Source organism: Crocodylus siamensis, chromosome 4 (genome assembly GCF_052110815.1).
Source record: "Crocodylus siamensis isolate JL-2025a chromosome 4, ASM5211081v1, whole genome shotgun sequence".
NCBI classification, from domain to species: domain Eukaryota; kingdom Metazoa; phylum Chordata; order Crocodylia; family Crocodylidae; genus Crocodylus; species Crocodylus siamensis.
In genome coordinates, this window is record NC_143398.1 from 143,589,295 (window position 1) to 143,615,662 (window position 26,368).

A 26,368-nucleotide genomic window follows, 5' to 3' on the forward strand; every position below is an offset into this window, starting at 1 on the left:
CCATCCATGAGATTGCCTTGCTTGGGAAGATTGGGAATAGCATCCCTCTTAACAAAATGGAGTGGGATACCATCTCCCATATCTTGGTGATCCTCAAGCCATTCCTCGAGGCCACCAAGACCCCATAGCAATCCAGGTATCCAGGTAATTCCCCATAGTGAGGGAGCTTAAGAATCAAATGGAGAACTTAGGGGATCAATGTTCCTGGCTGGAGCAAGCCACTTTTACCAGAGGTACAGGCACTAGCGAAGCGACTGAAGAAGGGCATCAAAAAGTGGCTGGATCCATTGCGGTGCAGTATGGTCCACATGCTCGTAGCCATGTGCGACCGTAGGGTGAAGGGGAGCATGTGCACCAGCAAAACCTTTGATCACTGGATGGAGGTGCTGGTGAACAGAATCAGAGAGGCAGAAGGGCAGAGGCGGGGAGATGTGGAAGGGGGATCCACTTTCCCATGACAGCACCAGCCAGTCTCCTCCATGACAGCTGCTGCCGATGTGGGCCAAGGGCATGGCTTCAATGGAGGGGTCCAGAGGCAGGTAGTGTGGAGGCTTTGGTGGCTACCTATCTCAGCAAGGACACACTGGACTGTGACCCCTTGGCCTATTGGGCAACCCACAGCCAGATGTGACAGGATCTGGCCACAGTTGCCCGGGAACACCTGTCTTGTCCACCGACCAGTATTCCAAGTGAGAGGGGGTTCAGCATTGCTGGGGATGTTGTGACACCGCACTGAATCTCCTTGCAACCTGGTTTGGTGGAGCAGCTGGTGTTCCTCAAGGTGAACCTCCCGCTGCTGGGGTTTCCCAAGCTCCACGTGCAGATGAAGTGCATACCACCCTCCTCACTCCGTCTGCACCTATTTTCTTTTTTCTTTTAACCATTTAATGCCCTGCTCTCTGAGCTGGAGGAGGCACTCACTGTATCACCAGCCAGCAGGGGAAGAACATGTCCCTGCTGAGCTCCTGTGCCAGGACAAACTTGGAGGTCTGGGCTGGGGCTATGGGGAAGGAGGAGATCCCAGGTCTTGGGCATGACCTAAAACTGCATCCTGCCGGGGTCAGGAGGCCTGGTGGGACTGCTGGTTGTGTGGCAGTCCCCAAGAAATGCCAGGACTGCAAACCTCCTGGGTGAAAGGCAGGTAGGAAGTGCCTTATAAGGTCCAGCCACCACACACACTCACAGTCACAGCTAGGAAAAGCCTACACCTGTAAGATCTTTGAGAGCCTTTGGCTTGCTGCTTGCAGTGAGGCTCCAGATGAGCTTAGCTGCCTGGGATACCATCTGCAAGGCATGGGTCCCAGTGTTGGGGGAGGTATGGAGCTGCAGAACGGATACCAACCCTAGACATCAGGGGCCTAACTGGTCAGCCTCCCACCTGGGAAACATCTGAATTGGTTTTCCACCAAGGCATGGCAGGAGAAAGAGGGGCAGGTGGTTGGCTAAGAAACCACTGAGCGGGCCAAGATCTCACCCACACTGGGAAGGCCCCCTGCTCTTCCTGGATGGAATGAATACTGGAAAAGCTAGAGGCTGGTATGCATGCAAGAAAACCAATTACTGAAAATGTAAATTGAGGTGTCAGGGGGTGAGGGACAGGCTGGGACCGGGGGGAGGGGGAGCGAGATGTAGTAGTCCTGCATGCCACACAGACAGATAGGCAAAGGCTCACAGTTCACTGCATCTTATTTCCATAGTTGACTGTGCTGGTAAGAAAAGCAGACAAACAGGAAACACATCTGAAGAGCTAAGACTTACATCAAACAACATCACAGTCCCACCTAATGCATTGTTGCTTCACTGCACAACCTTGAGCTGTCTGCTCCTGAGCTGAGCACTGAGTCACAGGAGTAATTGCAGCTCGATTCTTTGGTGAAGTGGTCAAGCAGTCTCACTCCAGCCCTGCAGCAGTCTTCAGCTTTCTGGTGCAGATCAAAGGTTGCAGACATCCCTTTGCAGAACTTCTGAACCACATTGTATGGGGGCACGCAAGACCAGGTCCTACCGATTGACTCTGGTGACACGCGCTGGAAATCTCACCGGGCCCGTGGATGGAAATCTACAGACTGTGAGTGACTCTTCATGGGGTTAGAGGTTGACGCTGACTCAGTGGAAGGCCATCTGCCTTGAGAGCAATTCTGTATCCCCAGGAGCTGGAACTTCTGAAGCTCTTCCCTACCCCTTTTGGTTCTTACCTATGTCACAGCTGATGTTTCAATAGGCAGCTCTTGGAGCCAGGTGCTGTACCCTTGTGAAATACCCGAAGCATTTTGAGTGCTAGAGGTAAAGAGAGAAACTACAATGTGGCCGGGCTCCCATCCCCTGCCAGACTTCTGGGTGGATCAGGAGACCGACTCGGTGTTGAGCTTCTCCCTCGCTTGGACAGGGAAAGCATTCGGGTTTGTCCTGTTCAAGGGTCTGGGGAGTCCTTGGGAAAACCTGCCAGTGCCTTCTGGAAGGGTGTGTGTGGTCCTGGCCCATGGGCATGTCACTAGGATAAACCTGGATTCGTGGCCAGGCTCCTGCAACTGGAGCCAGGCATGGGCATCTGATTCATCCCCTGGCAGATTTCCAGGTAGACTGGGTGGCCACCCAGGCATCCGGCTTCTCCCTCTGCTCACTTAGGGAAAGCACTCAGGTTTGTCCCATTCAAGGGTCTGCGGGGGGTTCCTTGGGCACTGCCCCCTGCCCCTGTAAACCTGCCAGAGCCCTACTGAAGGATGTGCATGGCCCAGGCCCACGGCTGAGTCACTGGGATAAACCTGGATTTGTGGCTGCACTCCTGGAACTAGAGCTGGGGAAGGCCCTCTGGCAATGTGCACATGGGGATCACTAAAAATCTTCAAATGCCGGCTATGGCATACTCGGAGTTCCTGAACAGCTGTGTCTTACCTCGTGCCACAGAGCAGCTACCTTCCCAGTACTGTCTTGGATTGATCCCATGTGGACAGTGCACCATCGCATCCAGTTCACAGAGCTGGTCTGGAATGCAAAGTGTGGTCTGGGGTGCACGCTGCAGATACTGTCTGCACTGAACTGGCCCTGTGCTTGGATCCAGTGCATAGGGCTGGTCTGTGAGCTTGATCCAGCTCCTGGAGCAGCCTTGTCACTCTCATCTGGTCCATGGGGCTGGTTAAGTTTGATACCCTTGAAATAATATAGCTGATCATGCTTTTACAGGACAGTCATTCTTGAATTTTTCAGAACTGTGATAACCACAACAGCGTATCTGGAGCCAGTCAGTTAGGTTTCATGTTGCACCGTTTCCTTCCTCTTTCCTCCAACCCAGTTTTAAACTTGCTTCTGTTTCAGGCCCTTGCCTAGCTCTGGCTGCTTTTTACATGTGTGAGCAGCCCCCTTCCAGTGTAGTAGATCTTAAGGGTTTTGAGCCAGGAACAAGCAAACCAGTTTTTTCATGGATCTATAGTATTACATAGATAACAAACCCAGAACAGGTTTCGATATATAAATGTGAATGGGGGAAAAGTTCATAGTTTTGTCCTTGTGAGCAGGAAATGAAATCCCAGCACAGAGCAGAAGTGCAGAGTGTTGGCCAAGAAAGAATGCAGTCCTGAATGCTACCCCTGGAGTTCGGAGGATTATTCCCCTGACTCAGGGAGACATTGTGACTGGAAGACCTCTCCCTGCACAGAACTGAAGGGTCCTGAGTACAGAGAAAGCAGCAGGCAGTGAGGACCGTGTGGCAGGCCAGTAGGGGGTGCTCCTGTGTTGAGCCGCCCACCTCCCTGCGCCCGACCACCTTCCAGGCTCCGAATGCCTCCCTAGGGGCGCCTTATGCTCGGCCGACCCCTCTCCTGGAGCACACTCGCTAGCCTGGGGGTCACGTCGCTGCCACCACCCCGAGAAGGAACTCTCTCGGCCCTGTGTCCTCGGGGAAACACAGGCCTAATAGTCCGATGGGTACTCGACCCGGTACAGGCACTTGGGGCACTTCCCCAAGTCAAGGGGACAAAAAGCAAAGTCTCCCTTAGTCCGCAGACCTAAGGGGTCTCTTAGGCATAATTTAGACCCACCCCTCAATAAGTCTCCCACACCAGTCAAAAAGGAGAACTTTATTGATTACAAGGGGTAGGGTAAAGTAGGGTACAGGGTTGAGCAATATCTTAGAAATCCTAAAGAGCAAACAGTGTGGCTGAGGTAGCCTTTTGATTACGCATCTGTGTTACTGCCAGCTAAATATCTAATCCGATTGAGTAGCTTACTCACAAGCATCTTCCAGAGTTCTCCAGTTTCCCCTCTGGAGTCTTGGGGTGAGAGAGAGAGCTAGATGGTAAGGCTTCTCTGTCTCCCCTGCTTTGCTGCTGCTTCACCTCATGGCTGAAGAGAGAGCCTCCTTCCCCCCACAACCTATATAGCCCCTGTGACCTCATTCACCTGGTCCAGTGGAAGTCAGCCCCAGTTGGCTGTCAGCCAACCAATTTGAAATACCTCACCTGTTACCGGGCAGATTCCAGCTCACCAGGTAGAAACCCCCCACCCAGGTGGCTGAAGCCAGTCAGGTAGGCAGAGGGAGCAGGTTTCCCCCCTCCCTCAGGAATGCAGCCAGCTCAGGTTACCTAAAGAGACAGGCTGAGGTATGAATCCTCTGTGCTGGCCCCTCTAATCACATAGTCACAGGACAGAGATTTTGGGGAGAAACCAAGGTGGCTTTCTGCCACAGACCATGATACTCATCCCCTGATGAGTTTAGGGTAAATAACACTTACATGTTCATACTTTGGTGACAAGGGGTGCAAGTGTGGTCTCCTCATCTGGCTCCTGTTACAACGAAGGACCTGTGCCCCAGTGACTGCCCTAAGAGTCTGACTCAGCCCCAGGAAAGCAGCACAGGCACTGGATTAGCTCACAGAGTCAAACCAGCAATTCCAGGCCTGCCCATCAGTAGCAACAGTGAGCCCTTCCACTGGGGTAGGGCTCTCCAGGGCTTGATCTGTGGCCTGAGCTCAGTAGAAATTGTTTTATTTACCTCACAGGGAGCAAGATCAGGCCATATGTGTACAGGAGCTGGGTGAACTAGCCTATGCCAGGGGTCAGCAACCCCCGGCATATGTGCCAGAGCATGGCATGCAAGACCATTTCCTTTGGCACATCACAACCAAGCCAAGGACTCTGGGCAGCTGCTGCCAAGTACAAAGTGTGGCACTGACTCCATAGCAGCGGCAGCACATGTCCAGGCAAACGGCAGGGGAGAGAGGCCCAGGGCAGCGCAGGTGGCAGGAAAGCTACAAACAGCTATACTGGGGTACAGAGCCCTAGTTCAGCTCCTCTGCCATGCTAGTAACTAGTCCCCACTCCCCCTTGCTTCTGGGAAACTGCCAGAAAAGCAGAACACAGCTGGGAGGAGTGAGGCAGACAGCAGACACCTGTTGCCCTGCCCTGTCCATCATGGGTGCCTGGGTGGGGTCTGGCCCCCTGCCTAGGAGCGCTGTGCCTCAGAGAGCTCTGGAGGCAGCAGGCACCCAGGGACGCACCCTATGAGGAAGGAGGTGTTGCCACCACAGTGACGTTGCCACACTGAGCTGGAACCCCCCTGGAGAAGGTGCCACCAGCTGCCCAGGCTGCCCCCACAACTGCCAAGCTGCTGCCACAGGTACCACAAATCCCCTCCAGACCATTTTAAAATGACAGAATGGCAGAGGCAAGCATCTCTTTCTTGCCCCTTCCTTAGGGCTGTTTGCAGCAGGCAGCTGTGAGGCTGCAAGCAGCTGGACTAGGGCCCGGAGTGGCTCCTTCCTGGTAGCATCTACATGCTTATCTTAGGTAGCAGGGCAGGGAAGGGGCCAGGGCTGCAGTGCCACAGTAAGGACTGGGTCCCTTGCGGCTCCCCCACTGTCCACCCCATCACACAAACACCTTCCAAGTCCAGGTTGTACTTTTTTTGGCAATTGGCCCAAAACTGCTGCTAACCTCTGGCCTATGCTAAGCTTCAGGCTGCAGTTGGCTGACTAATACTGCCTGTGTCTCTCTGCACCCTTCTGCTGCTGCTTTTGCTATTGTTTTTAGTGTCAAGTCCCCTGATTCAGCACTGGCAATGCTGTGGTACTTCCCTATTTTTCTGTCATCCTGGGGGAGGCACCATAAATTACAGTTTCTTGGAGCAATTAAGTCCTGGGATCTACAAAAAGGAAGGTGTTCTTGATTTAGTCTGAAGTAGTGCACAGGATTTGGTATCAAGGGTAGTTGCTGAGCCATTCTGTAACAGTGACAATAATGTAACCGAGTTTGACATTCTTGTAGGAAGAGAGAAAACAAAAATGAAAACAAAATATACCACAGGAATCTTTTAACATTAACAATGAGAACTATGCAAAAATGAGGAAGCTAGTTAAACACAAGGTTAAAAGGGCCATTAACTCAGGGTACAAACAGCATGGAAACTGCTGAAGAACATCATATTGAGGACAGAACACAAGTGCCTTCCACAAATCAAGAAACAAGGAAAGCAGACCAAAAAGAAGCCAACATGGTTAAATAGTAGAGTAGTGAAGGCTATGAAAGGAAAAAAGGCCTCCTTAAAAAGTGCAAGTCATAGAATCATTGAATCATAGAAAATTAAAGTTGAGAAGAACCTCAGGAGTTCATCTAGTCCAAACCCCTGCTCAAAGCAGGACCATACCCAAGTAGATCACCCCAGCCAGGGTTTTGTCTCGGTGGATCTTGAAAACCTCCAAGGATGGAGATTCCCCCACCTCTCTGGGTAACCTGTTCCAGTGGTTTATTACCCTCCTAGTGAGAAAATTCTGCCTAATATCTAAACTAAGCTTCCCTTGCTGCAATGTGAGAACTTTGCCCCTTGTTCTGTCATCTGCCACCACTAATAATAGTCTAGCTCCATCCTCTTTCAAACCTCCCTTCAGGCAGTTGAAGTCTGCTATTAAATTCCCTCTCAGTCTTCTCTTCTCCAAACTAAATAAGTCAAGTTCCTTCAGCCTCTCCTCATAAGTCATGTGCCCCAGACTCTGAACCATTTTTGTTGCCCTCCGCTGAACTCTGTGCAATTAGTCCACGTCCTTTCTGTAGTGGGGGGCCCAAAAGTAGATACAGTTCTCCAAATGTGGCTTCACAGTGCTGAATACAGGGGAATAATCACTTCCTTCGATCTGCTGGCAACGCTTCTACTAATGCATCCCAGTATGTCATTAGCCTTCTTGGCAACAAGGGCACACTCTTGGCTCATATTCAGTAGAGCTGTGCAAAGTTTCAGGTGCTGATTCAATTCGGATGAGATTCAGCCCAATTCAGTGGCCAAATCTCCAAATCCAAATTGAATCAGGGGACCAAGAAAAAGATCCAAATCGATTTGAAACTCTCTGAATCTTCGGAAAAGTTTCAGAGAGCTTCGATGATTTGGGTACTCCCTAGTGGCCGCAGCTCGGAGCTGGAGCCGGACTCAGAGCTGGTAAGGGGGGCGAGGGAGAGGGGCCTGGGGGAGGGGACCCTGCCCTGCCTAATCCCCCAACCCCCCCACCCCTTGCCACACAGCTGCCCTGCCCGCTCCAGTTCCCCGTGCTTTAAAAAAAAAAGCCCCAACTCCATGGGTGCTGCCAAGCCAGGGGGTGATCCTCACTGCCCTCCACTGCCCCACGCTGCATGGGGGGCTCTGCACGAGCCCTGCAACCCCCTTCCCCCCCTGCTGTCCCAGCCCCGCCCAAGGCTGACCCACCCACCCCAGCTCTGGCCCTTTAAGAAAAAAAAACCTGAAAAAACCACCAGGACTCACCAGCTCCTGCAGCAGCCTAGGGGGGCTCATGAAAGAGCCCCCATGTGGTGCAGGGCAGTAGGGGGCAGGAGGGATCGCCACCCCACTAGGCAGGAACCAGTGAATGGGGGGGGGCAGGGGTTAAAAGGCTGCAGCTGGGGTGGGCAGGGCAGCCATGGAGGGGCTGGGATAGCAAGGGGGGCATTTGGGGGCTCATGCAGAGCCTCCAATGCAGCATGGGGATGATTCAGAGATTTGGCAGCAGCTGAATCTCTGAATCTGATTCAGTCAAATTGATTCGGGACAGTGATTCTGTAACAGGAGTGCCGCTTTCGGAGCCTCTCTGGACGTGCAGCTCCGGTCTCCTGCAATGGGCGGATCGCCCACTTACTCTTGCCCGCCACGTCTTGATCTTGCTCATAACTGATGAATAATTTGAATTAGTGGGAAGCTGCCCATTTTTGTGTGCCCCGATGACAGGGGGCGCTGTCTGTGGCTCCTTTTCCTCCCCTGCACCGCAGCCCAAGCCTCGCAGATGGTACCGGTGTGATCTCTCTAGGGCCATGGTATTAGGTCCCGGCCCTTCACTTGCCTTTCGGGGCTCCTCGACGCCCCTTCTCACTCTTGGGGGCCCACCCGGGGCCCCTTACTGCCCCCTAACTCCGGGGCTCCTCTCACCCCCCTAGTCGGGGCTCTTCGCTGCCCTCTAACTCTGGGGCTCCACACTACCCCCTAGTCAGGGCGCTACGCTGACCCCTACCTCTGGGGCTGGGCCGACATACCCCCAAACAAAGCTGTGCTCTCTCCAGCACCATTCGCTGTGCCCTCTGGGCACCAGGAACCCCCAGATTATTGGGGAGCTCCCGTGAGGCCTCCTCACACCCCTACAGCCTCACCCGGTCCTCCGGTGGAACAAAACACAAACGCAAAGCCCCCGGGCTGCAACATAAAAACTAGACCATTCTGGTTCGAAAAATTAGAAACCTCTCCTTACCAAAGGGAGAGAGAGAGAGAGAGAGAGAGCTCATCCACCCCCAGCAGGGACCAGGGTGTTCCAGCCATCCGAGCTCTCCCCTTGCCCAGGCCGAGTTCCTCCTCCTTCGGCTGCTGGAGGGGAACTGCCCTCCTGGCTGTCTGCCTGGGCTTAACAAGGGCTTAGCTTCGCCCCTTCCTGGCTCCAGGCTTCTCTGGTTGCTAGGGCAACCAGCACCTGCACAGTCCTGGTGACTGGCAGCTGTGCTTCGCCACTAGGGGTCTCTGCCGAGCCATTTCTACTCTCAGTCCAGGACACCTGAGAGCCCAGAGACAGATTTGAATCACCAAATAAAATCACTGCTGCCCAAATCGCCCGAATCCAAATTTGAAGCGAATACTAGCTGCTTTGCACTGGCCTAATATTCAGCTTACTGTCCTCTGTAACCTCTAGGTCCTTTTCTGCAGAACTGCTTCCCAGCCAGTCAGTCCTCAGTCAGGACCAACCCCTGGGATGCTCCACTTGATACCGGCTGCCAGCTAGACATCGAGTCATTGATTACTACTCTCTGAGCCTGATGATCCAGCCAGTTTTCTATTCACCTTACTGCCTATTCATTCAGCCAATATTCCTTAGCTTGCCTGTGAGAGTGTTGCGGGAGACGGTATCAAAAGCCTTGCTAAAATCAAGTTATACCACATCCGCTGGGCTCCCTGCATCCACAGAGCCAGTCACCTCATCATAGATGGCAATCAGGTGGATCAGGCATGACCTGCCCCTGGTGAATCCATGCTGACTGTTCCTAACCTCCTTTTTTTCCTCCAAGTGCTTAGAAATGGATTCCTTCAGGATCTACTCCATAACTTTTCCAGGGACTGAGGTAAGGCTGACTGGTCTGTAGCTTCCTGGATCTTCCTTTTCCCATTTCTTAAATACAGGCATTATGTTTGCCCTTTTCCAAACATCCGGGACTTCTCACTGCTCTAAGTTTTTAAAGATGATGATGGCCAGGGGCTCTGCAATATCATCAAGCCAACTCCCTAAGCATCTTTGGGTGTATCTCATCTGGCCCCATGGACGTGTATATGTCCAGCTTTTCAAAATAGTCCCTAACCTGTTCTTTCACCACTGTTGACTGTTCACCTCCTCCCCAAACTGTCCTGCTCCATGCAGCAGTCTGGGAGCTGACCTTGTCTGTGAAGACTGAAGCGACAAAAGCACTTCAGCCTTTTCTGCATCCTCTGTCACTAGGCTGCCTCCCCCATTCAGTAAGGGACCCACACTTTCCCTGATCCTCCTCTTACTGCCAACATACTTGTAGAAACCCTTCGCGTTACCCTTCACATCCCTTGCTAGCTGCAACTCCAAGTGTGCTTTGCCTTCCTGACTTCATCACTGCATGCCCCAGAAAGTCCATTCCTAGTAAGGAAACTAAAAAATGAGCACAGACTCTGGCAAATCAAAAGTAGAACAATAATAAGCCAAGCTAGAAAATTGCTTTCACCATGCAGCTCCTCTTTCCCACTGCCCTTCCTGCTAGCCCTCAAAGCAGTCTGAGGACTGGCTGGGAGTCTACCGGAATCAGCATCATCTTCCAGTGACTACTGAAAGCAATCTAGGAGATTTTAATACGATATTTTAAGAAAATGAATTAATATAATGAATGCACGTAATTCATACAGAAGTTAATTCATTGTTAAAACATAACGGTGTCATCTGACTGCATTTTTCTTTCCCATTACAATTAATGACCTTATTTCGTTACAATTAATGACGTTGTTATGTTGGAAAAAAGAAAAAAATCTCCTGGAAGTTTCAGTCAGAGTTGGTAACCCTAGGGGGGCGGCACGGGGGGGCTGGTTTTCCTGATCCTGGAATTGCTCCACCCCTCTGCTTAACCCCTTGCAACCCAGGGGTTGGGTTTATACAAATAAAACAGAAAACCAGCAAATCCCTTTTTTTAGAGGGAGGTCAGGCCTCACCAACCTATTCAAGTTCTTTGAGGGTGTGAACAAGCCTAGGCACCAGGGTGATCCAGTTGATATGGTATATCTCGACTTGCAAAACACCTTTGCCAAAGGGCTCTTAGGTAGTGGGGATGGGGATGGAGAGTACAAGCCATGTGGGGACGAGTAAGCGCAGGCTGTGCACAGAGCTGTACGGTGAAGAAATAACCTAATATATACATATATATTTCATTCTTAGGATGGGGACACTCTCAACAAGCTTCAACAGAGCTTCTTAAAAAAATGCCCTTGTTCTCCAGCCTCAGTAACACCCAGGCACAGGAGACGGAGCTGGAGGACAAAGGCAGTGCCATGTCAAGGTCTGTTCCTGCTGCCCAGGATGCCAGTGTATCAGCTGGGGACCACAGCGCATTTCACACAGTGAGTCAGGTAAGTTGCAGGAGCTCCATGGGTGCTACCCGTCGCCAGCGCCATCCCCCACACACGGAGGAGCTACGGCTTGGGGGCAGGAGGCAGCGGGTCGGCGGAGGGGGAGGGGCACACGGTTGAGACCGGTCACCCAAATGGGTCCTGGTACAAAAAGGTTGAGCCCCGCTGTTCTCTGCACCTTCCGCTTCCTTCGGCCCCTTCCCAGATGCTCCCGGTCGGTCTGTCTGCCTGTGGCCCAGCTCCGCGGCGGCCCGCGGCCAGGGCGCGGCGGGAATGGGGAGCAAGGCGCTCGGAGCGAGTCCGCGCTGGGCCCCGGCAGCCGTGAGGGGCGCGCGGGAGGGTTGTCCGCGCCGGGCTCCCGTTGCCGCCGCAGGCCCTGGCGGATGCCCGGGTGGAAAACAGCTGACCGCCAGCCCCGCCCGTCTCCGTCAGAGGTGGGCCGGCGCAGGCGATACCGCTGCCCGAGCAGGCCCTGAGCGGAGCTGGGCCGGGGGGCTTGGAGCAGGGCGCGCCACTGTTGCGGCCCGGGGGGGCAGGCGGCGGCCCTATGGCAGGTACGGGGCGGGTGGCTGGGGGCTGCGGACAGGGCGCGCCCTCGGGCCCTGCGTCAGGCGCCTCTTCCCGCTGCTGCTCGTCTGGCGTTGTCCGGCGGGACCGCATCCCAGGACCTCCAGGCTCGGGCCTGCACGCAGGAGGCGGTCAAGGGATTTGGGAGTGTCTGAAGCCCCAGAGTGAGAGCCTGAGATGGAGGATTTGGAACTGATTTGGCTGGCTTGACCTAGAACACAAAATATTAAAAAAAATATGCTGCATCAATTAACTGCCTCAAAAGTTGCCGTCTATTTTGAATACTTCTAGTATTATCTATTTTACATCATACAAGGGTTGAAATCCTCGTACAAATATGATAATTAGAGTACGCCTGGCAGTGCTAGCTGTGGAGTCTGCCCAGCAAAAACCATACCCAGGCAAAGCACCTTCCATGGTGCTTGGAGCAGAAAAAAATTGAGGAAAATGTTTGGCTTTTTGTGACAGAGTCAGATCCTCCCTGACAACAAGCGCTGCTCAATGTGCCTGAAGCAGAGGGGCTCTCAGTCAAGACAGCATCTTTATAGACAGGGGCGGTGGCTCCAGCAGGAGAAGTCCTGGGCAAGGAGGATCGCAGCAGGCGTTCTGGGAGGGGGGAGGACAGACAGCCCTAAGTCCTCTTATAATACCCTGCCTGCTCCACCCTCTTACCCATCAGCTGTCTCTCAGTTTTCTCTTCCTGGCTTCTCTGTCCCATCTCATCCTGTCTCCCCTTCTTTCCTCCCCCTCAGGGTCTTGCATCTTTTACCCTGAGGGTTCAAATCTGTGATTACAATTTCCCCATAGCAGCCTGTAATAGATAACTGCTCACTCCTTACCTCTTCTAGCACCATTGCTTTCGGTTGACAAGTAACTGCTACCCTCCGCTCGTCCCCAGGTTTGTGTTTGTCCTTCCTTCCATGAGCACCTGGGTTTTTGGAACAGTTCAGAAATCCCAACCATTGCTGAGCCAAAATGTCTGGATAGTTAACACCTTGAGACTTCTAGTGACACATCTCCTTTCCAGGTTGCTGCTCAAATATCCGCTTATGGAAGTTCATTGCAGTTCTTGCTGTTATTATCAGTATTATTGAAGCGGTCATCCTGGTTGCTTTATTTGGTAAGTGTTTGAAAGGTTTTAAAAGGAAATATTGCTTAATGCTTGAGATTGACATGTTTCCAAATTATCAGACACATCTAGGTGCAAATGCACAATAAAATTATGCAAAATTATGCAAAATTCCCTTTATTTTAAGGGGGGTCTTGGAATATGTTTCTTATGACTGAGGTTGAGGATTGGAGAGGTTAAACCCATAACAATAAAAATATAAGGGCAACATTTACTCCTAGCTTACTTCCGACTTCGGAAAGGGAAGCAAGTGTTTGTGCCTGTTTTAAAATATCAGTTTGTGGGGGAAAGTTCTTTGCAATCACTAAGATTCTAGCCTTAACTCTTCAAAAAAATGAAGCGTCTTGTGCTTTAGTGGCCACAGAAACTGATGGCGACACCAAAAAAAAGTGTTGCAATGACATTGAAATTGCCAGGAGCTTGGCAGCTGCTAAATTCACGATCCTTTTAGAAGATAAGATCTGTTTTCCATGTCTGCACAGCACCTAGCATCATCTAGGTAATGTACCGGTAAGACAATGCAGATCTAAGCCCAGTGTTCTGCGCTGTTCTAGGGCTGTGCAATTCCACTGAACTCTCCTCGTCAGTGGGGAAACATTCACGGCTGAGCTAGGCAGCTCCAGGGCACATGGAGTGGGGAGAAATGTGACAAGTGTTGTGGTATTTTTTGGCAGGAGTGAAATCATCGGGCAAGAACTCTACTCTCTCACCTGCCATGAATCCCTGCCCTGCTGACTGGCTGTGTTACCGAAATGAATGTTACTACCTGTCGGAGCAAGAAAACAACTGGAACTCCAGTCAGAGATATTGCTCCTCCAGAAACGCCTCCCTCTTTGTGCCTAAAAACCAACAGGAACTGGTAAGAGAATAATCCCACTGGTTTCACTCTCTCCTACCTCTGGGGACGTGTGCAACATCACCTCTCTCCATCCTTCCTTTCAATTAAATTCCTTTACAACCAGGACAAGTCCCAGTGCAGAGAAACACAGGCACTTGATTTCACTTAGTGTGATAGTTATCAGCCTCAGGGTGAGTCACCATGTGAGAAGAAGCCCTATGAATTACTTGAGTTAATGTTTCCACTTATTATGTCTGAAGGGCAGCGCCTGAGACCACTGTCTAGGGCGGTGGGGGACAATAAAATTTCTTTTTATCAGGCTAATCATGCCTACCAGACAGACACTCCTTGGATCTGGCAGGACACACCCAGCTGCATGGATTCTCCTGTTAACGCTGAGTGGAGAGTGAGGAAACCATTTTTGTTTTCTCAAGAGCAGTGTTTCTTACCCTGTATGTCATGACCCAAAAGTGGGTCACAAGAATATATGACAGGGTCACAAACTTTAAAAGTGGATGATCTCCTTTACAGGAGAAAAATGTGGGAAATGGTGACCTTTCCCTAGCAGACTGGCAGATTTCCAGCCTGTGAGGGGCTGCTTGGAGCCCCTATGTGCCACACACCCGCCCCTACCCCACACACTGCAGACAGCAAGTCGGCAGTTAAGGGCACTGGGTTGGGACTGGCCATTGATGTTTACAAATGGGTCCTGGTACAAAAAAGGTTGACAACCACTGCTGTAGAGATTCACCATGTCTCAAATGTTCTGTTCCAGTGCAAGGCTGTTAGAAGAGAACCCACCCTGCTCTGGGCCATAAGGAAGACTTCTCTGTCCTCCCTGATATAATTACATCAGTGGGCAAGGGCCAGAACAGCCCCATGGCCAGTCAGGAGAGAATTTTTCTAGCTGCAGGCAATGCTGTACCAGCCTTATCACAAACCCCAGCAGATGGGAATCCTCATGAAAAACACTGTGACAAAGATTGTGGGCAGCCCTGGCTGCAAAGTGTGGTATAGACAGCCTGGGTAGATCTGACATAAATTAGAGCCATCTTTGGAGCTGAAGTTGAGCATGTTGGGGGCTGTGCTGCAAACATTTTTCACCTTGCCCCACCTCTGTCTGCCCAGAGGCCATCTGTGTAGTGGCTTCTTGTGACAGTGAATTATTTCATGCTCCTCCCCCAGTTAAGAGGATCTTAGCATAAGGCTTATAGTTTTCAGTTTCAGGATTCTCTGCAATTTAATTCCTGACTCTGTCATTGTTCTCATTTCCTCCTTCTACTTCCCCTTTAAATTCCCAGGCCCCTCCCAAACTGCCTGCCTTCTTCTCTCTTGTTGCTTCCAGTATCTGGAACTGTCTCCTGTTTCTTGACCGTTCGGGGCCCCATTTCTGCCTCCCTGCAGGAATCCTGCCTGCCGTTGTCTCTATACCCATGACTTTTCTATCTTCTACAGCTGAACTGTTTTGTTGCTGTCTTTCTGTCAGCTCTTATGAACAGGTAATATAATTTGTCATAGGTTTTGTAAAGCTCTGTTTTTATGGTTCTGTTTAAATTACGGACTTTAAACTCATCCATCTGCACAGGCTGAATTAGGGGCACAGGGTTGGTCCCAGGGCCAAACTAACCCTAGGTTCTGCATGCCAGATGCTTGCTGGCTCTATTCCTGTATGCCACATACAGAATGCACCAGCCTCAGCCTGGGCTCTGCATGTGATGCAGGGCCAGTGTAGGGTATATGCTGCATATGGTGCTTACGCTGAACCAGGTCTTTGCCTGGCTCTTGCACAAAGGGCTGTCTGTGGGTCATATTGGGGCTGGCCCTGGATCCAGCATACAGGGCCAGTCTGGCGCCAGTACAGCATGTAAACAAAACTGGCTCCACACACTACATGTAGAACATGGCCTGGAGCAGCCCTGCACAGGACCGGTTTGAGACTCACAGGCAGTACCTCACATTGCATCACGGGGCTCCATACGTTGTATGTGGCCCATGGCTCATGTCTTTGGTACCCCTGATCTAAATCATTAATAATGGTGTGTATCTTGGGATTCTTATCATAAACTTTGTCCATCTCAGACGTCTAAGCTCCTCCATGGCTCTGTTTAAATGCTTCCCAACAGTCCCAGGAAATCTTTTGAGCAGTTTTCCAAGCAGGCTGAGTCTTGAGCACACCACAGGATCCAGACTCATGCACTAATGGGTTCTTGAGCTGATTGGTTGGTACATTACCCCGAAGTCCTCACCTCTTGCACTGATTCTTCTGGGAGAAAGGAAGGATCTTTATTCCTGACTACAAAATGAAAGAAAGATTTTACATGTTGAAAAGTGAAGAGTGTTAAACCAGGAGATTCCTACTTGTGTTTTTCCTACAGCAGTTTATAACAAAAATAACAAAGCAAGATCCGTGGATTGGACTTCACAAGAGAGGAGAAGAATTCTTTTGGGTAAACGGGACTGCGATGAATAGGAATCTGTAAGTTGGTCCTGAGACTTCCACCAGAGTCATAAAACAAGGGAAGGATTCCTGAGACTAGCGGTGATTGGAAGGGAAAGCTGAAAAGTATACAGAAGGGAGCATCTGTCATAAAGCTTAGGGTCTGAGACTGAACATAGGATCAGGGACTGTGGTAGGAAGATTGACTAAGGAGGGAATCCTTCATTTAGTACAGATGAAGTCACAGGAGGAATTGAGGCCAGGGAAGAAGAGAGAGCACCCAGAACAAAGACCACTGGGTGGACAGGAGGAAAGGTGGATGAGGAGGTATTAAAGAAACTATAGAAGGAGTGGTGGGAAAAGTAGTATTAAATGAAGAGAGCCCAAAGTCAGAGGAGCTGGGAGGAGAGAAGGGTAGCATAAAGGCAATAGGCAAATTGTAAAGGGACACAGAGGAGAGTTCTTTTGCTTTAGCAAAATAGAGGTCAAGTATTTCTGGCAAGGTGGAGAGTGGCAGACTGGAGGGGACCTAGAAGAGCCTGAGACAGTGTGATAAGACACCTTCTCCTAGTCTGGTTCCCACTGAGACCTGAAAGACATTACAATAATGGCAGGATTAACATGTTATCCACATCATAAATTGTAACATGCTACATTTTCATCCCAGTTTACAGGGCAAATCATTCATAGGGCAAAAAGAGATACAAAGATGTTCTACATATAATGTAGAACCTCTTTGTAGCTTGTTGAAATGCATCTTAAACTGAATATGGGACTTGTGTCTGTCATTTATGAGGCTGCTCTGCATGAATATAACTCTCAGCTGGCTCAGCATGGGGCAGCCCCAGGCCTTTAAAAACCTGGAGATGGAAAAGAGGCTTTTCCCAGCCTAGCTCCCTACACCCAGGGCTTTAAATCCCTGTTCCTGTAGCCCATCTGAATGGCCTACATGTTGATTTAAAAGGCTGAGGTTCTGAGGCTTGCAGGGGCTGTGCATGTGCAAGTCCCAGGCAGGGGAAGCCCATAGGCTTCTCCCTGCTCTGCACCTTGAACCAGTACCCCAGGAATTCCTTGCAGGGCTTCTCCATGAGAGTTTAAAGCTGCTGGTGTGTGTGTGGAGCCTGGGACTGTGATCCTTGAACTCCAAATGTGTGGTAGAGAGAGTCACTGACCTGCCCCCAGTGCTGTGCTCCCTACAGCAGTAGCTACATGATTGGGGTGTGATCCCTAATCCTAGCAATTGCAAATGTGGCATGACAAGATAAACCTGTCAGGCTGTGCAGTTGTTGGGATCATGGATCAGATCCCACTGTGCCATTAAATAAACATCTGCCAGGAGCCATTGTGGTCTCCCTTTGGCATCTTTCTAAGGACTGTGTTACTGCAGAAGGACCTGCAGTACCTGCAAACACCTGCAGTAGGTTTCTAGCTCCAGTATTTAGTTCAGCAAAGTGATTGGTTCAAAATGATTGCCATTTGAGCTGTAGTTTTGTGATTCAGGGTTGCCCCACTGTCCCTCATGTTTAGCCAGTTAGGGAGGCTTGCAGTGTTCCTTCTGCTAGGAGAAGCAATAGACGCTAAGAGTCAAGTAGATTTCTGGAGCAATCATGTTTATATCATCATTGAAAAAAAGGGTTGGAAGGGTCCTTAAGATGTCATTCATTCCAGACTCCTGCTCAAGGCAGGATCATTCCTGACCAAACCATCCAAGTATTCATTTGACTTGCTCTTAAAAGCTTTCATTGGTGGAGATTCTACTAACTCTCTGTTATTGGTTTTAATATTTTACCCCATCATGTTTAGGAAATTATTTACAAGGAGCGCTCACAAAATCATGTTGTGCTGAACACAGCAGCAGCTAGCACTGGACGGCTGTGTTCTTCCTCAGAAAACCCCAAAAGTATGGATATCAGGGGTAATTAATCACATTTAATCAGGGGTAATTTCAGTTTTTTGCTGAAAAAAATTCTGCCCCTTGCTGAGCCTCTCGCACTCTGCCCTTCTCTGGGTTTCACACATACCACCTCTTTTCACAGGGCCTCTTTCATACTGTCTGCTCTCAATGGGCCACCCTCATTTCTGCCCTGCTATAAGCAGCCCCCTTGGGCCATCAAACTTATCTACTCTCACTCCAGCCAATCCACAAGCAACGCTTCGTGTCCCTCGAGCAACCCTACTCTGTGTGGCACTGGCCTTATGCCTCACACTGGGCTGAACTCCACCCCTAAGCCAGGCAACTTATCGAAGTTTTTTTGCTCTTGTTGGGGTTGGCCCCTGTGCAACCCTTCAGGTTGCCCAAGTACCCCTACTCTACAAACCCCCGGTGTAGCCCTTCAGGCTCACCTGTGCAGACCCTACTCTACACCCCAGCACAGAGCCCTCCAGGCACCACCATGTACCCTACTCTGTGCAGGCCTCCGTATGCACTTCTGCCCCCTGACAGGGGCTCAAAGTCTTACACCCCATGGGCTCAGGTGTCCACAGACTTGCCTGGCCCCACTGCCTGGTGTTACCCACTGGGTAGTGGAAGTTGGGGTTATAAGGTGACCCTACCTGCCTTTCACTGCGGAGGCAACTGGTCTGGCATTTCTGGGGAACTGTCCCATCATGGGCACTGCCACCAGGCCATCCTTCCTCAGCGGAGTGTAATTTCAAGTGTTACCCAGGACCAGGTGCCTCCTGCCATCCCCATAGCTCCTGCCTTTACCTCCATAGTGTTCTTGAGCAGCCACTTATCTGGGTTGCAATTTTCCAGCTGCCAGCAGCAGACTGCTGCCTCAACCCTGAAGGCCTGAGCTAAATTGGAGTCTGCTCAGCGCTCCTCCAGTCACATGGCTTTCCTGCAGTCCTGTAACTGACTCATCAGGGCTGACCTGCACCTAACGGCTGCTCTCAGCCCTTCAAGTGGCAGGCACCAAAAGTGTTCTGCCATACCTTGCCAATTTGAACTACAGGAAAAATTGCTTCCTGACCTCACATTTGGCAATTTGACTCCCCCTGGGAGGAGGAGCAAGAACCCATTTTTTTCTGAGTAACAGAAGAAGCATGCGTGCACCCCTAGAAGTAGGTAGCATTCCGGAGTGGGGGGGCAGGAAATACCTGGCTCCTACAGGTAACCATCCCAAGCCATGAAGCCTGGGGTAATCAAACATCTCTCAGTGTAGAGAGTAACCTCGGTATCTGAGCCTGGGTATAGCATTCATGCTGGATTTCTGCCTCTACTGAAGGCAGCCTACAGGCAATATCCTATCACCTGTACTGCAGCCAGTGAACCCCTGTCAGTCTGGATGAGCTCTGGCCAACCTTAGCCCATTGTCACAGTTGTCTGTAACTGTTTATCCATTGAGAGCCTTGTCTGATCTTGCTGAGCCTTTGAGAGAAGGCTCAGTACATTTAGTGTTTGTAAAAAGGTCTGCCATTGCCCTCAGATACAAGATACTACAATGGCAGCCATTGGAGCCTTTCAGCATATGATTATTTATTTGCTCTCTTTATAAAATACACTGAAGTATACACCCCAAGGAATACGGGTGTATGTGGCTGTTTTATCAGAAGAAAATGCCTTTAAAAAGAAATTAAACTGGGCTCCTCATAAGAACGAAAGAGCTGCGAGGCTGGATCAGGTCCATCTGGTCCACTGTCCTTTATCTCACAGTGGCACAGAGCAGATGCTAAGGGAAAGCATACTTGTACAGGACCTATCCAGACAGATCTGTCCTGTGCCCTCTTCCCATACAGTTTGCAGTATTTAGAGGTCTAGGAAGCCCTCAAATAAAGGTTTCAGCCTTACCTTCATGGGGGAGTGCCCTAATCACTAAAGTCCTATGAGTCAGGAGCTGGGGATAAAGCCTAGGATGCTTGGATCTTCTCCAGTCAGGGGCCTGGGAGTCCAGCGTTGCAAGGCTTAATTTGAGGCATCTCAGTCCTTTACTTGTTCTCACTTTAATTAGTAAAGCTGGTTTATAAGGAATGACTCCCCATCTTCCTCTTTACAAAAATCTTGCTGCAGTGACTGAGGGGGGTCATAGAAAAAGAGTAGACAAGGGGGAGTATTACCAGACAAGGGCCTCCTCATCTGATGGAACTATTTGATTTCGGATTCCAAGGTAATAATCTTTTCCCTTCTTTCCTGCAGGTGGGAAGTCAAAGGTTCAGGAGAATGTGTCTACGTTGAATCTGAAACAATCTCTGCCTCTGGATGTTCCTTAACCAGGCATTGGGTCTGTAAAAAGACCCATAACATGGGACGACTCAGCCTTTCATACTTAAGTTTATGACCAGCTGGCAACTGCAGCAGCTGACAATGTTGGGAACCTATTCCTTGTTTTTTCCTGTTTCCTTGGGCTTATGCCTAGTCCCCTTTTCACCGTTAGCCTGTGCCTCCTGTGTTCTAGATGGATACTGCCCCTCTTTGAAGGAAATCCCTATTGCTTCTTCATGCTTACTGGGGAGACTCTTCTGGAGCCATTCAGTTGCCAGGCACTTGGTGCAATCAGCCTATATACTTTGTTCTCAAGTTCTCTCCTACTCACCCCTTTTGGAGCACCCTGGCCAGTTCTTCTCTTCCTCTCCTTTCTCATGATCTCACATACTTGGCAATTGTTGTCATCAGGTCCATTTAGCCAAGCCATGTGTGTCAGAATAAATGTTTGTCAGACATCATGCATTTGTGTAGGAGGTTGGACTAGTGGGAGATTTTTGAGGTGCCTTCCACTTCTATGATTCTATGAACTGTTACCTAGTTCTAGTGTTTCCTCTATAATTCTCTCTTCCTCTCTGTAACTGAAACATTTGCACCTTTTTTTCTAATCTCAGTACAACTTGCACTAGTAATGAAGGATTCATTAATTAACACTGGTTTACAAAGAGGTATGGCACATCACTACTATTAATTTTGATGGGATACTTCTTCATATGCATTTCCAAGTTCTTCTAGAAATTTAATTAGCCATTTTGCATGTCATTAGCCATGTCTGATTATCTGCTTACTAACACTACTAGATCTCTTTCAGTACACTGCATTTATACTAAATATACAATAACAAATATAATCTGGAGAAAGAATCAGAAACAAAAACTTATCACTAGGACTTGTGACACAAGTGGTTTTCAGGTGGAAATGAGATCACCCAGCCACAATGAATTGGGCTGCCAGTAATATCTATCTTGCCTCTAGAGAAGTAGGAAAGAGAGAGGTAAAGAATAAATGGCAGGAATTGCCCCTCCCAAGGCTGGTGACATGTGCTCTCTAGGCCTTTTTTGCTGCTATGAGTTTCCATGTGAGTAGTGTTTCCACTGAAGCAGTCAGTTTTTCCAGTATCTGCTTTGTCCTGCAACCGGTATGTAGTATTCACACTTTCCTCATGGTTTGGTCAAAGTTGAATGCCTTCCTCCACGTCTCTCCCACTGGACCAGACAGATGCTCAGCAGAGCACAGGAATGAGCTGAGGACTGCAAAAGAAGTGTGTGATGGAGCCATAAAGCCCTTTTTTCCTGGAAACAGTGGACCTCATTGGGGCATGGCATGACTGCCTGTGGAGCTGTCCCTGGGAAGCACCACTTGCCATTATCTGCTAGGTGTGTCTTGAAGATAAGCAGAACCTGTGGAACAAGTTGAACAAGTCACTGAAATTTATAGGAAGAGAAAGATTTGTGGGTCCACAAAGTGCAAATTATGGAACCCATTTGTGTTTTCACATATTTCACTAATGGTAAAATTTGATTGGTGCTACCTTAATACAAAACTTATGCATCAGTATTATTGTATGCTATAAATGCCTTTTATAGTTTTAGTAAAATTTAATAAATTTAAATGCATTATTTTTAAAGAGGTAAGAAAGTCTTCCTACAAAACAGTCACCTGAAAGCATTCCAGGTGGGTTCAGCATGGAAAAAGAGAGGTCTGTGAGCCATGAAGCAAGAATTTCACCATGATCAGGTGACTGGTGTGCCCTAGTGACTGCATCCAGCTCAGTTGGTCTAATAAACAATATCACACCTACCCAAAGAACCTTGTCTGCCTATATTTTAGAATAATGCATTTATAGGAGACAATCAAATTTCCTACTGCTGGCAGTAAGAGTTATTGACACACCACACTCTTCTGGAGTCACATGGAGACCAGATACATCAACAGTCATTTTTAAGCATCAGCAATGCATGTTTTGTCAGTCTTTCTCAGTCTTAAGGGAATTTTCTTAAACTTTCTCAAAATTTCACCCATGGGAAAAAAATAATTTTGGAAATATTCAGGTGTTAAAGGGGAGTACTGTGAAGAGTTGGAAGCACAGGTGGATTATAAAGGAAGATATTTTAAAGTTACTACAGTATAAATTGCCACAGTGCAATGCAGCTAGGGGCCTTGACTCCTCTTGGTGAGCAGTGCAAAGGAGTGAATCCCATTGACAGCAGTTGGGTGCTTTGTCTGTTGTGAACAGCTCACAAATACAAGTGGGGTTAGAGAATGTGCCTTTCCACAGTGCATCACCATCACATCTGAAGTGAGAATCTTCAAACCTTGCTTGTCCTGTTGGTAAAATAAAGCGTAACTATGTGGAAATGAGACCAGTAGGATCTTTTTTTAAATATAATTTTGTTTTTAAAACAGCAGAGTCTTGGAACTTGGGATAGTTTTGAGGAGATAAAAACTGTCTAATTCATGTAGACAGGCACATATTCAATTGTTCAGCATCCTGGAACATTTTATTTTTCAGCTCCCTGGCAAGAAGACATCCAGCCCTGGATGCTTCCTTGCCGGATTTCAAAGATCTGCTGATACCTGGAGCCAAGAAAGACAAATATATCAGCCTGATTTTTGGTTGGTAAGCACCATGGGAAGAATATTCACATGTGTATTCCCTGTGACCAATTACACATTTGGAGCTGTGTTCGGTAGATAAGAAATGTGCTAGGAACGCACATGTCATCATGTCTGTTGGGCACTCTTCAGCAAAGTCAGACTTAAAGGCCTTCAAGGCCCTCAGAAAACATGTCCTTGGGCTGCTGGCCCAGCCTGATGCCATTGCTGCTGTACCTTCCCTTCTCTTGTTTCCTATGCAAGTGAGACTGAAGTTAGAAGAAGCACAACTAGATGAGTGTACAGCCTTACCTTTATTTCACTGTGCAGTGGTGCCTTTCCTGAGGACAGACAGGAGCCCATAACTCCTGCCTCACCCTCCCCACAACTCATGGCTTAATCAGCTTCCCACATGGGCACCAGTGGAAAGGTCCTGAGTTTCTCCTCATCCGCCTCCCTCAGAGACTCAGGAAGGTGTCCCAAACTCTAAAGCACATAACAGAGACATTGGTAGGTCTGCTTCTTGATAATCCAGCAGAGGAAAGACTGCAGCCAGAAGGAACAGTACCTTGTAGACTCTGGGGACAGTCTCCTGAGAGTAAGTTAGAAACCATTTCAAAGCTTATGTCTTGTGAGTGAAACTACTTTCACTTCATGCAAAAGTACTGGCCAGTATCTTGTTTTATCCATGCAGTGTCAATGATGTGCTAGTTTCTGGATAATTCAGGGAGCACAAATACAAAGAACTGTGCTAAAGAAGAAAGTAGTTAGTCATGTTAGTCTGAAGTCAAGTGAAGGGCAAGGCAGAGTTGTGCCTTATAAACTAAAGCTTTTTTGAGCACTAGCTCACTTTGTAGGATGCTATGAAAGGACATGCAAAGAGCAGGTTTTCAAATACGAAGGTGTGATTTAAATACAGAAAAGGGAAGATGGAGGCAGTGGGGGAGGAGGAAAGGAAAGAAGACAGTGCTGATAAAGGCAAAGACACCAGAACTTTCACAGAATTAATATATAAACTTTGACAGAAATTTTATAAAGAACAGAGGTGCATAATCACAATACATAGCACATGCATTTGGTGGATTAGAGTGGAGCTCTTGACAGCCAAAGGGGTGTATCGCCACTGTAGCCTCTCTGGATCTGCTTCTGTGGCAGGGTGGCTCAAGCCTGGAGATTCAGTTCCTTTTCATTAGAGTTAGTGTCATTTTGCCAAGCACAAAAGGCCTTGCAGTTGTGATTAATCAACTCTTGGATCTCCCGGTCATTCTCATCCAACCAGTCCTGATTTTTCCTGGTAGACAATCCAAGTGTCTCTTCACGGGCACTGAGGATGGAGGCATTAAGGGCACCCAACATGCTCCTGACATTCTCCCATTGTTGTTAATTGGAATTCGCCAGTTTTTTGTTGAGGCACTGGTGGAAGATGCCTTGCTTGCTTGGGTAATTGAGTCCTTCAACATGGATCTTCCAGCGGCATAGCTTCTGCTGCAGCTGTCTTTGGGAGCCGGTTCAAGTGAAATAAACGAGTGGATGAGTGGGTGATGAGCAGTCCAGCAAACATCAGCTCCTAGCATAGTTTGGGTGATGTAGACATCTTTGCAATCCCAGGCATGGACAAAGAGAATAGTCAATTAGTTGCCAATGCTTAGACCATGGGTGTTGCCATGATATCTTGTGCCTGTTTTCCTGGCAGAACAAGGTGTTGGTGATGGTGAGTCCATGTTCCGTGCATTTAGTCAAGAGGAGGATGTCAGTGGAGTTGACTTTTCCTTTTCCTTCCTTGTTGATGGTTCCATTCCAGAGGTTTCTTGCCATTGGGACAGCTTCCTTCATGAAGCTCCAGGGCTCCATAGGACTTGGCGCTACCATGCAGCAGAGACCCAGCTGGTCTGCTGAGAAATCCATCTTCTCTCCTGGGCCCTGCACTCAGCCTCCGGTCCCTGCTCTCTGGACTTTGCCCTGACACTTCAATATGGCAGGGGTCTAGGGTGATGTTAACTAGGGACAGTTTACACGTATCTTCTCCACTTGGGCTGGGAAGGACAGTTCAAGGGGAGACCCTGGGTTGGGGTTTGGGTGATGGGGAGGCAAGAGTGTGGAGGCAGTACGGAGACAGATCAGTTCCTTCATGGCAACAGCCAAAACACCAGGCCTGCAGCCCTTCACTGATCTCACTGCTAATTGCAGCTCCTCCCATGTCCTCAATGATACTGTCTGAGAAAGAAAAAGAAACTGCACAAGGCTGGGGGCCCCAAGCAAGGATCCCCATTGAGGAATCTGTGACAGGTCCTTTTTAAAGAAAGGCAGTTTCTTTAGGGAAATACCATTCCAGAGCTTCAGGGGATGACACTGGAACTGCTTCATGATCACATACTCCTATCAGAGCCATGTTGTCCAGCTGGGTGATGACCTCGGGAGGTGCCATAGTCACCCTGGGAGTAGGAGACCCTGGAGTGTTGTCAGGGCTGAGTTTAGCGCAGAGAGGTTGGGGGAGGTTGGAGGGACTGCAAAAGAGTGGGATCAGGCTGTTTTCAAGGTGATTGTTGCTGGAATATCTTTGTCATTTCCAAATATCTCTCACTCAGGCCCTGGGAGAAGCCTGAGGACTGTCTGGGTGTTATGGCAGTAGTGCATGGCTGGGGACCAGGCATCCTGAATGCCGAGGACTTGCTGACTCCTGGGAGCTGAGGAAGTCCTGCACATACATCAGCCCTTCAGAGCAGTTTGGCAGTTGCATATCCACTGTGGCAGCTTGGGGCACTGGTGTGTGCAGGACGTGCCTTCTGTTAGCTTTGGGAACTGCTGCTCTGGGCTGCAGGCTCTACCCTGCATGCACCCAGGCACCAGCTTGTCTCTAGCTCCGTGGTGAGCTGATTCCCCGGTGCTGACAAGCAGGCAGCGCAGAGTCATTGCATTCCAGAGTCAGCATCTTGGGGCCATGGGATGGCTGGAGCCAAGTGCAAAACTTAGTTTTCTTAACCTGTGCCAGGCTGGGGACATTAACGCTACATGCCCTCCAGAGGCTGGGAGAGCACAGCAAACTCCAGCAGGCAGCCGTGGCGCTGTCAGCGGCTGTGGGGAGGGAGGGTGGAAAGCACCAACGGTTGGTCAGCATCCACCTGCAGATGCCACTGGTGATTGTGGACCATGTGCAGATGCCATCAGTGGTATCGACAGCTGGGGGGAGGAGGAGGTGGAGAGCAGCGACCACCTGCAGGCACTGCTGGCAGTGTCAGCAGTGCCTTTTCACAGGGGGTGGACTGCCACACTCAGGGAGTGCACGTGCACCCGCATGCACCCCTATGCATCGCCAATGAGCAGCAGCATTTCCCAAAGGGACAGGCCTTCATAGAAGGGGCCCTGCCCATGTGCCATCCACCTGTGGGCGAGGACTCTGCCTTCAGAGGAGAAGCCGGGTGCGAGGAGGAGGGGGTGGTGTGCTGGACTCTTCTGAGGAACAAAGCAAGACACTGTCTGCCAGCATGGACTGCTGGGCCTGGGGCTGAATGTTC

The 26,368-nt window shown here is 49.6% G+C and overlaps 1 protein-coding gene across 1 annotated transcript in view; it reads left to right on the forward strand.

Annotated features, from left to right (window-relative positions):
- The window catches only part of LOC149866671 (uncharacterized), a 35,429-nt gene extending 19,457 nt beyond the window's left edge, over window positions 1-15,972 (forward strand). The window contains exons 3-9 of the mRNA XM_090041637.1: window positions 8,242-8,258; window positions 10,960-11,019; window positions 11,295-11,410; window positions 11,503-11,643; window positions 12,684-12,776; window positions 13,460-13,644; window positions 14,969-15,972. Of these exons, the coding sequence (XP_089897763.1) occupies window positions 8,242-8,258; window positions 10,960-11,019; window positions 11,295-11,410; window positions 11,503-11,643; window positions 12,684-12,776; window positions 13,460-13,644; window positions 14,969-14,995 (639 nt within the window). The 3' untranslated portion in view covers window positions 14,996-15,972. The remainder of the gene's footprint in view (window positions 1-8,241; window positions 8,259-10,959; window positions 11,020-11,294; window positions 11,411-11,502; window positions 11,644-12,683; window positions 12,777-13,459; window positions 13,645-14,968) is intronic.
- Window positions 15,973-26,368: the final 10,396 nt, after the last annotated feature.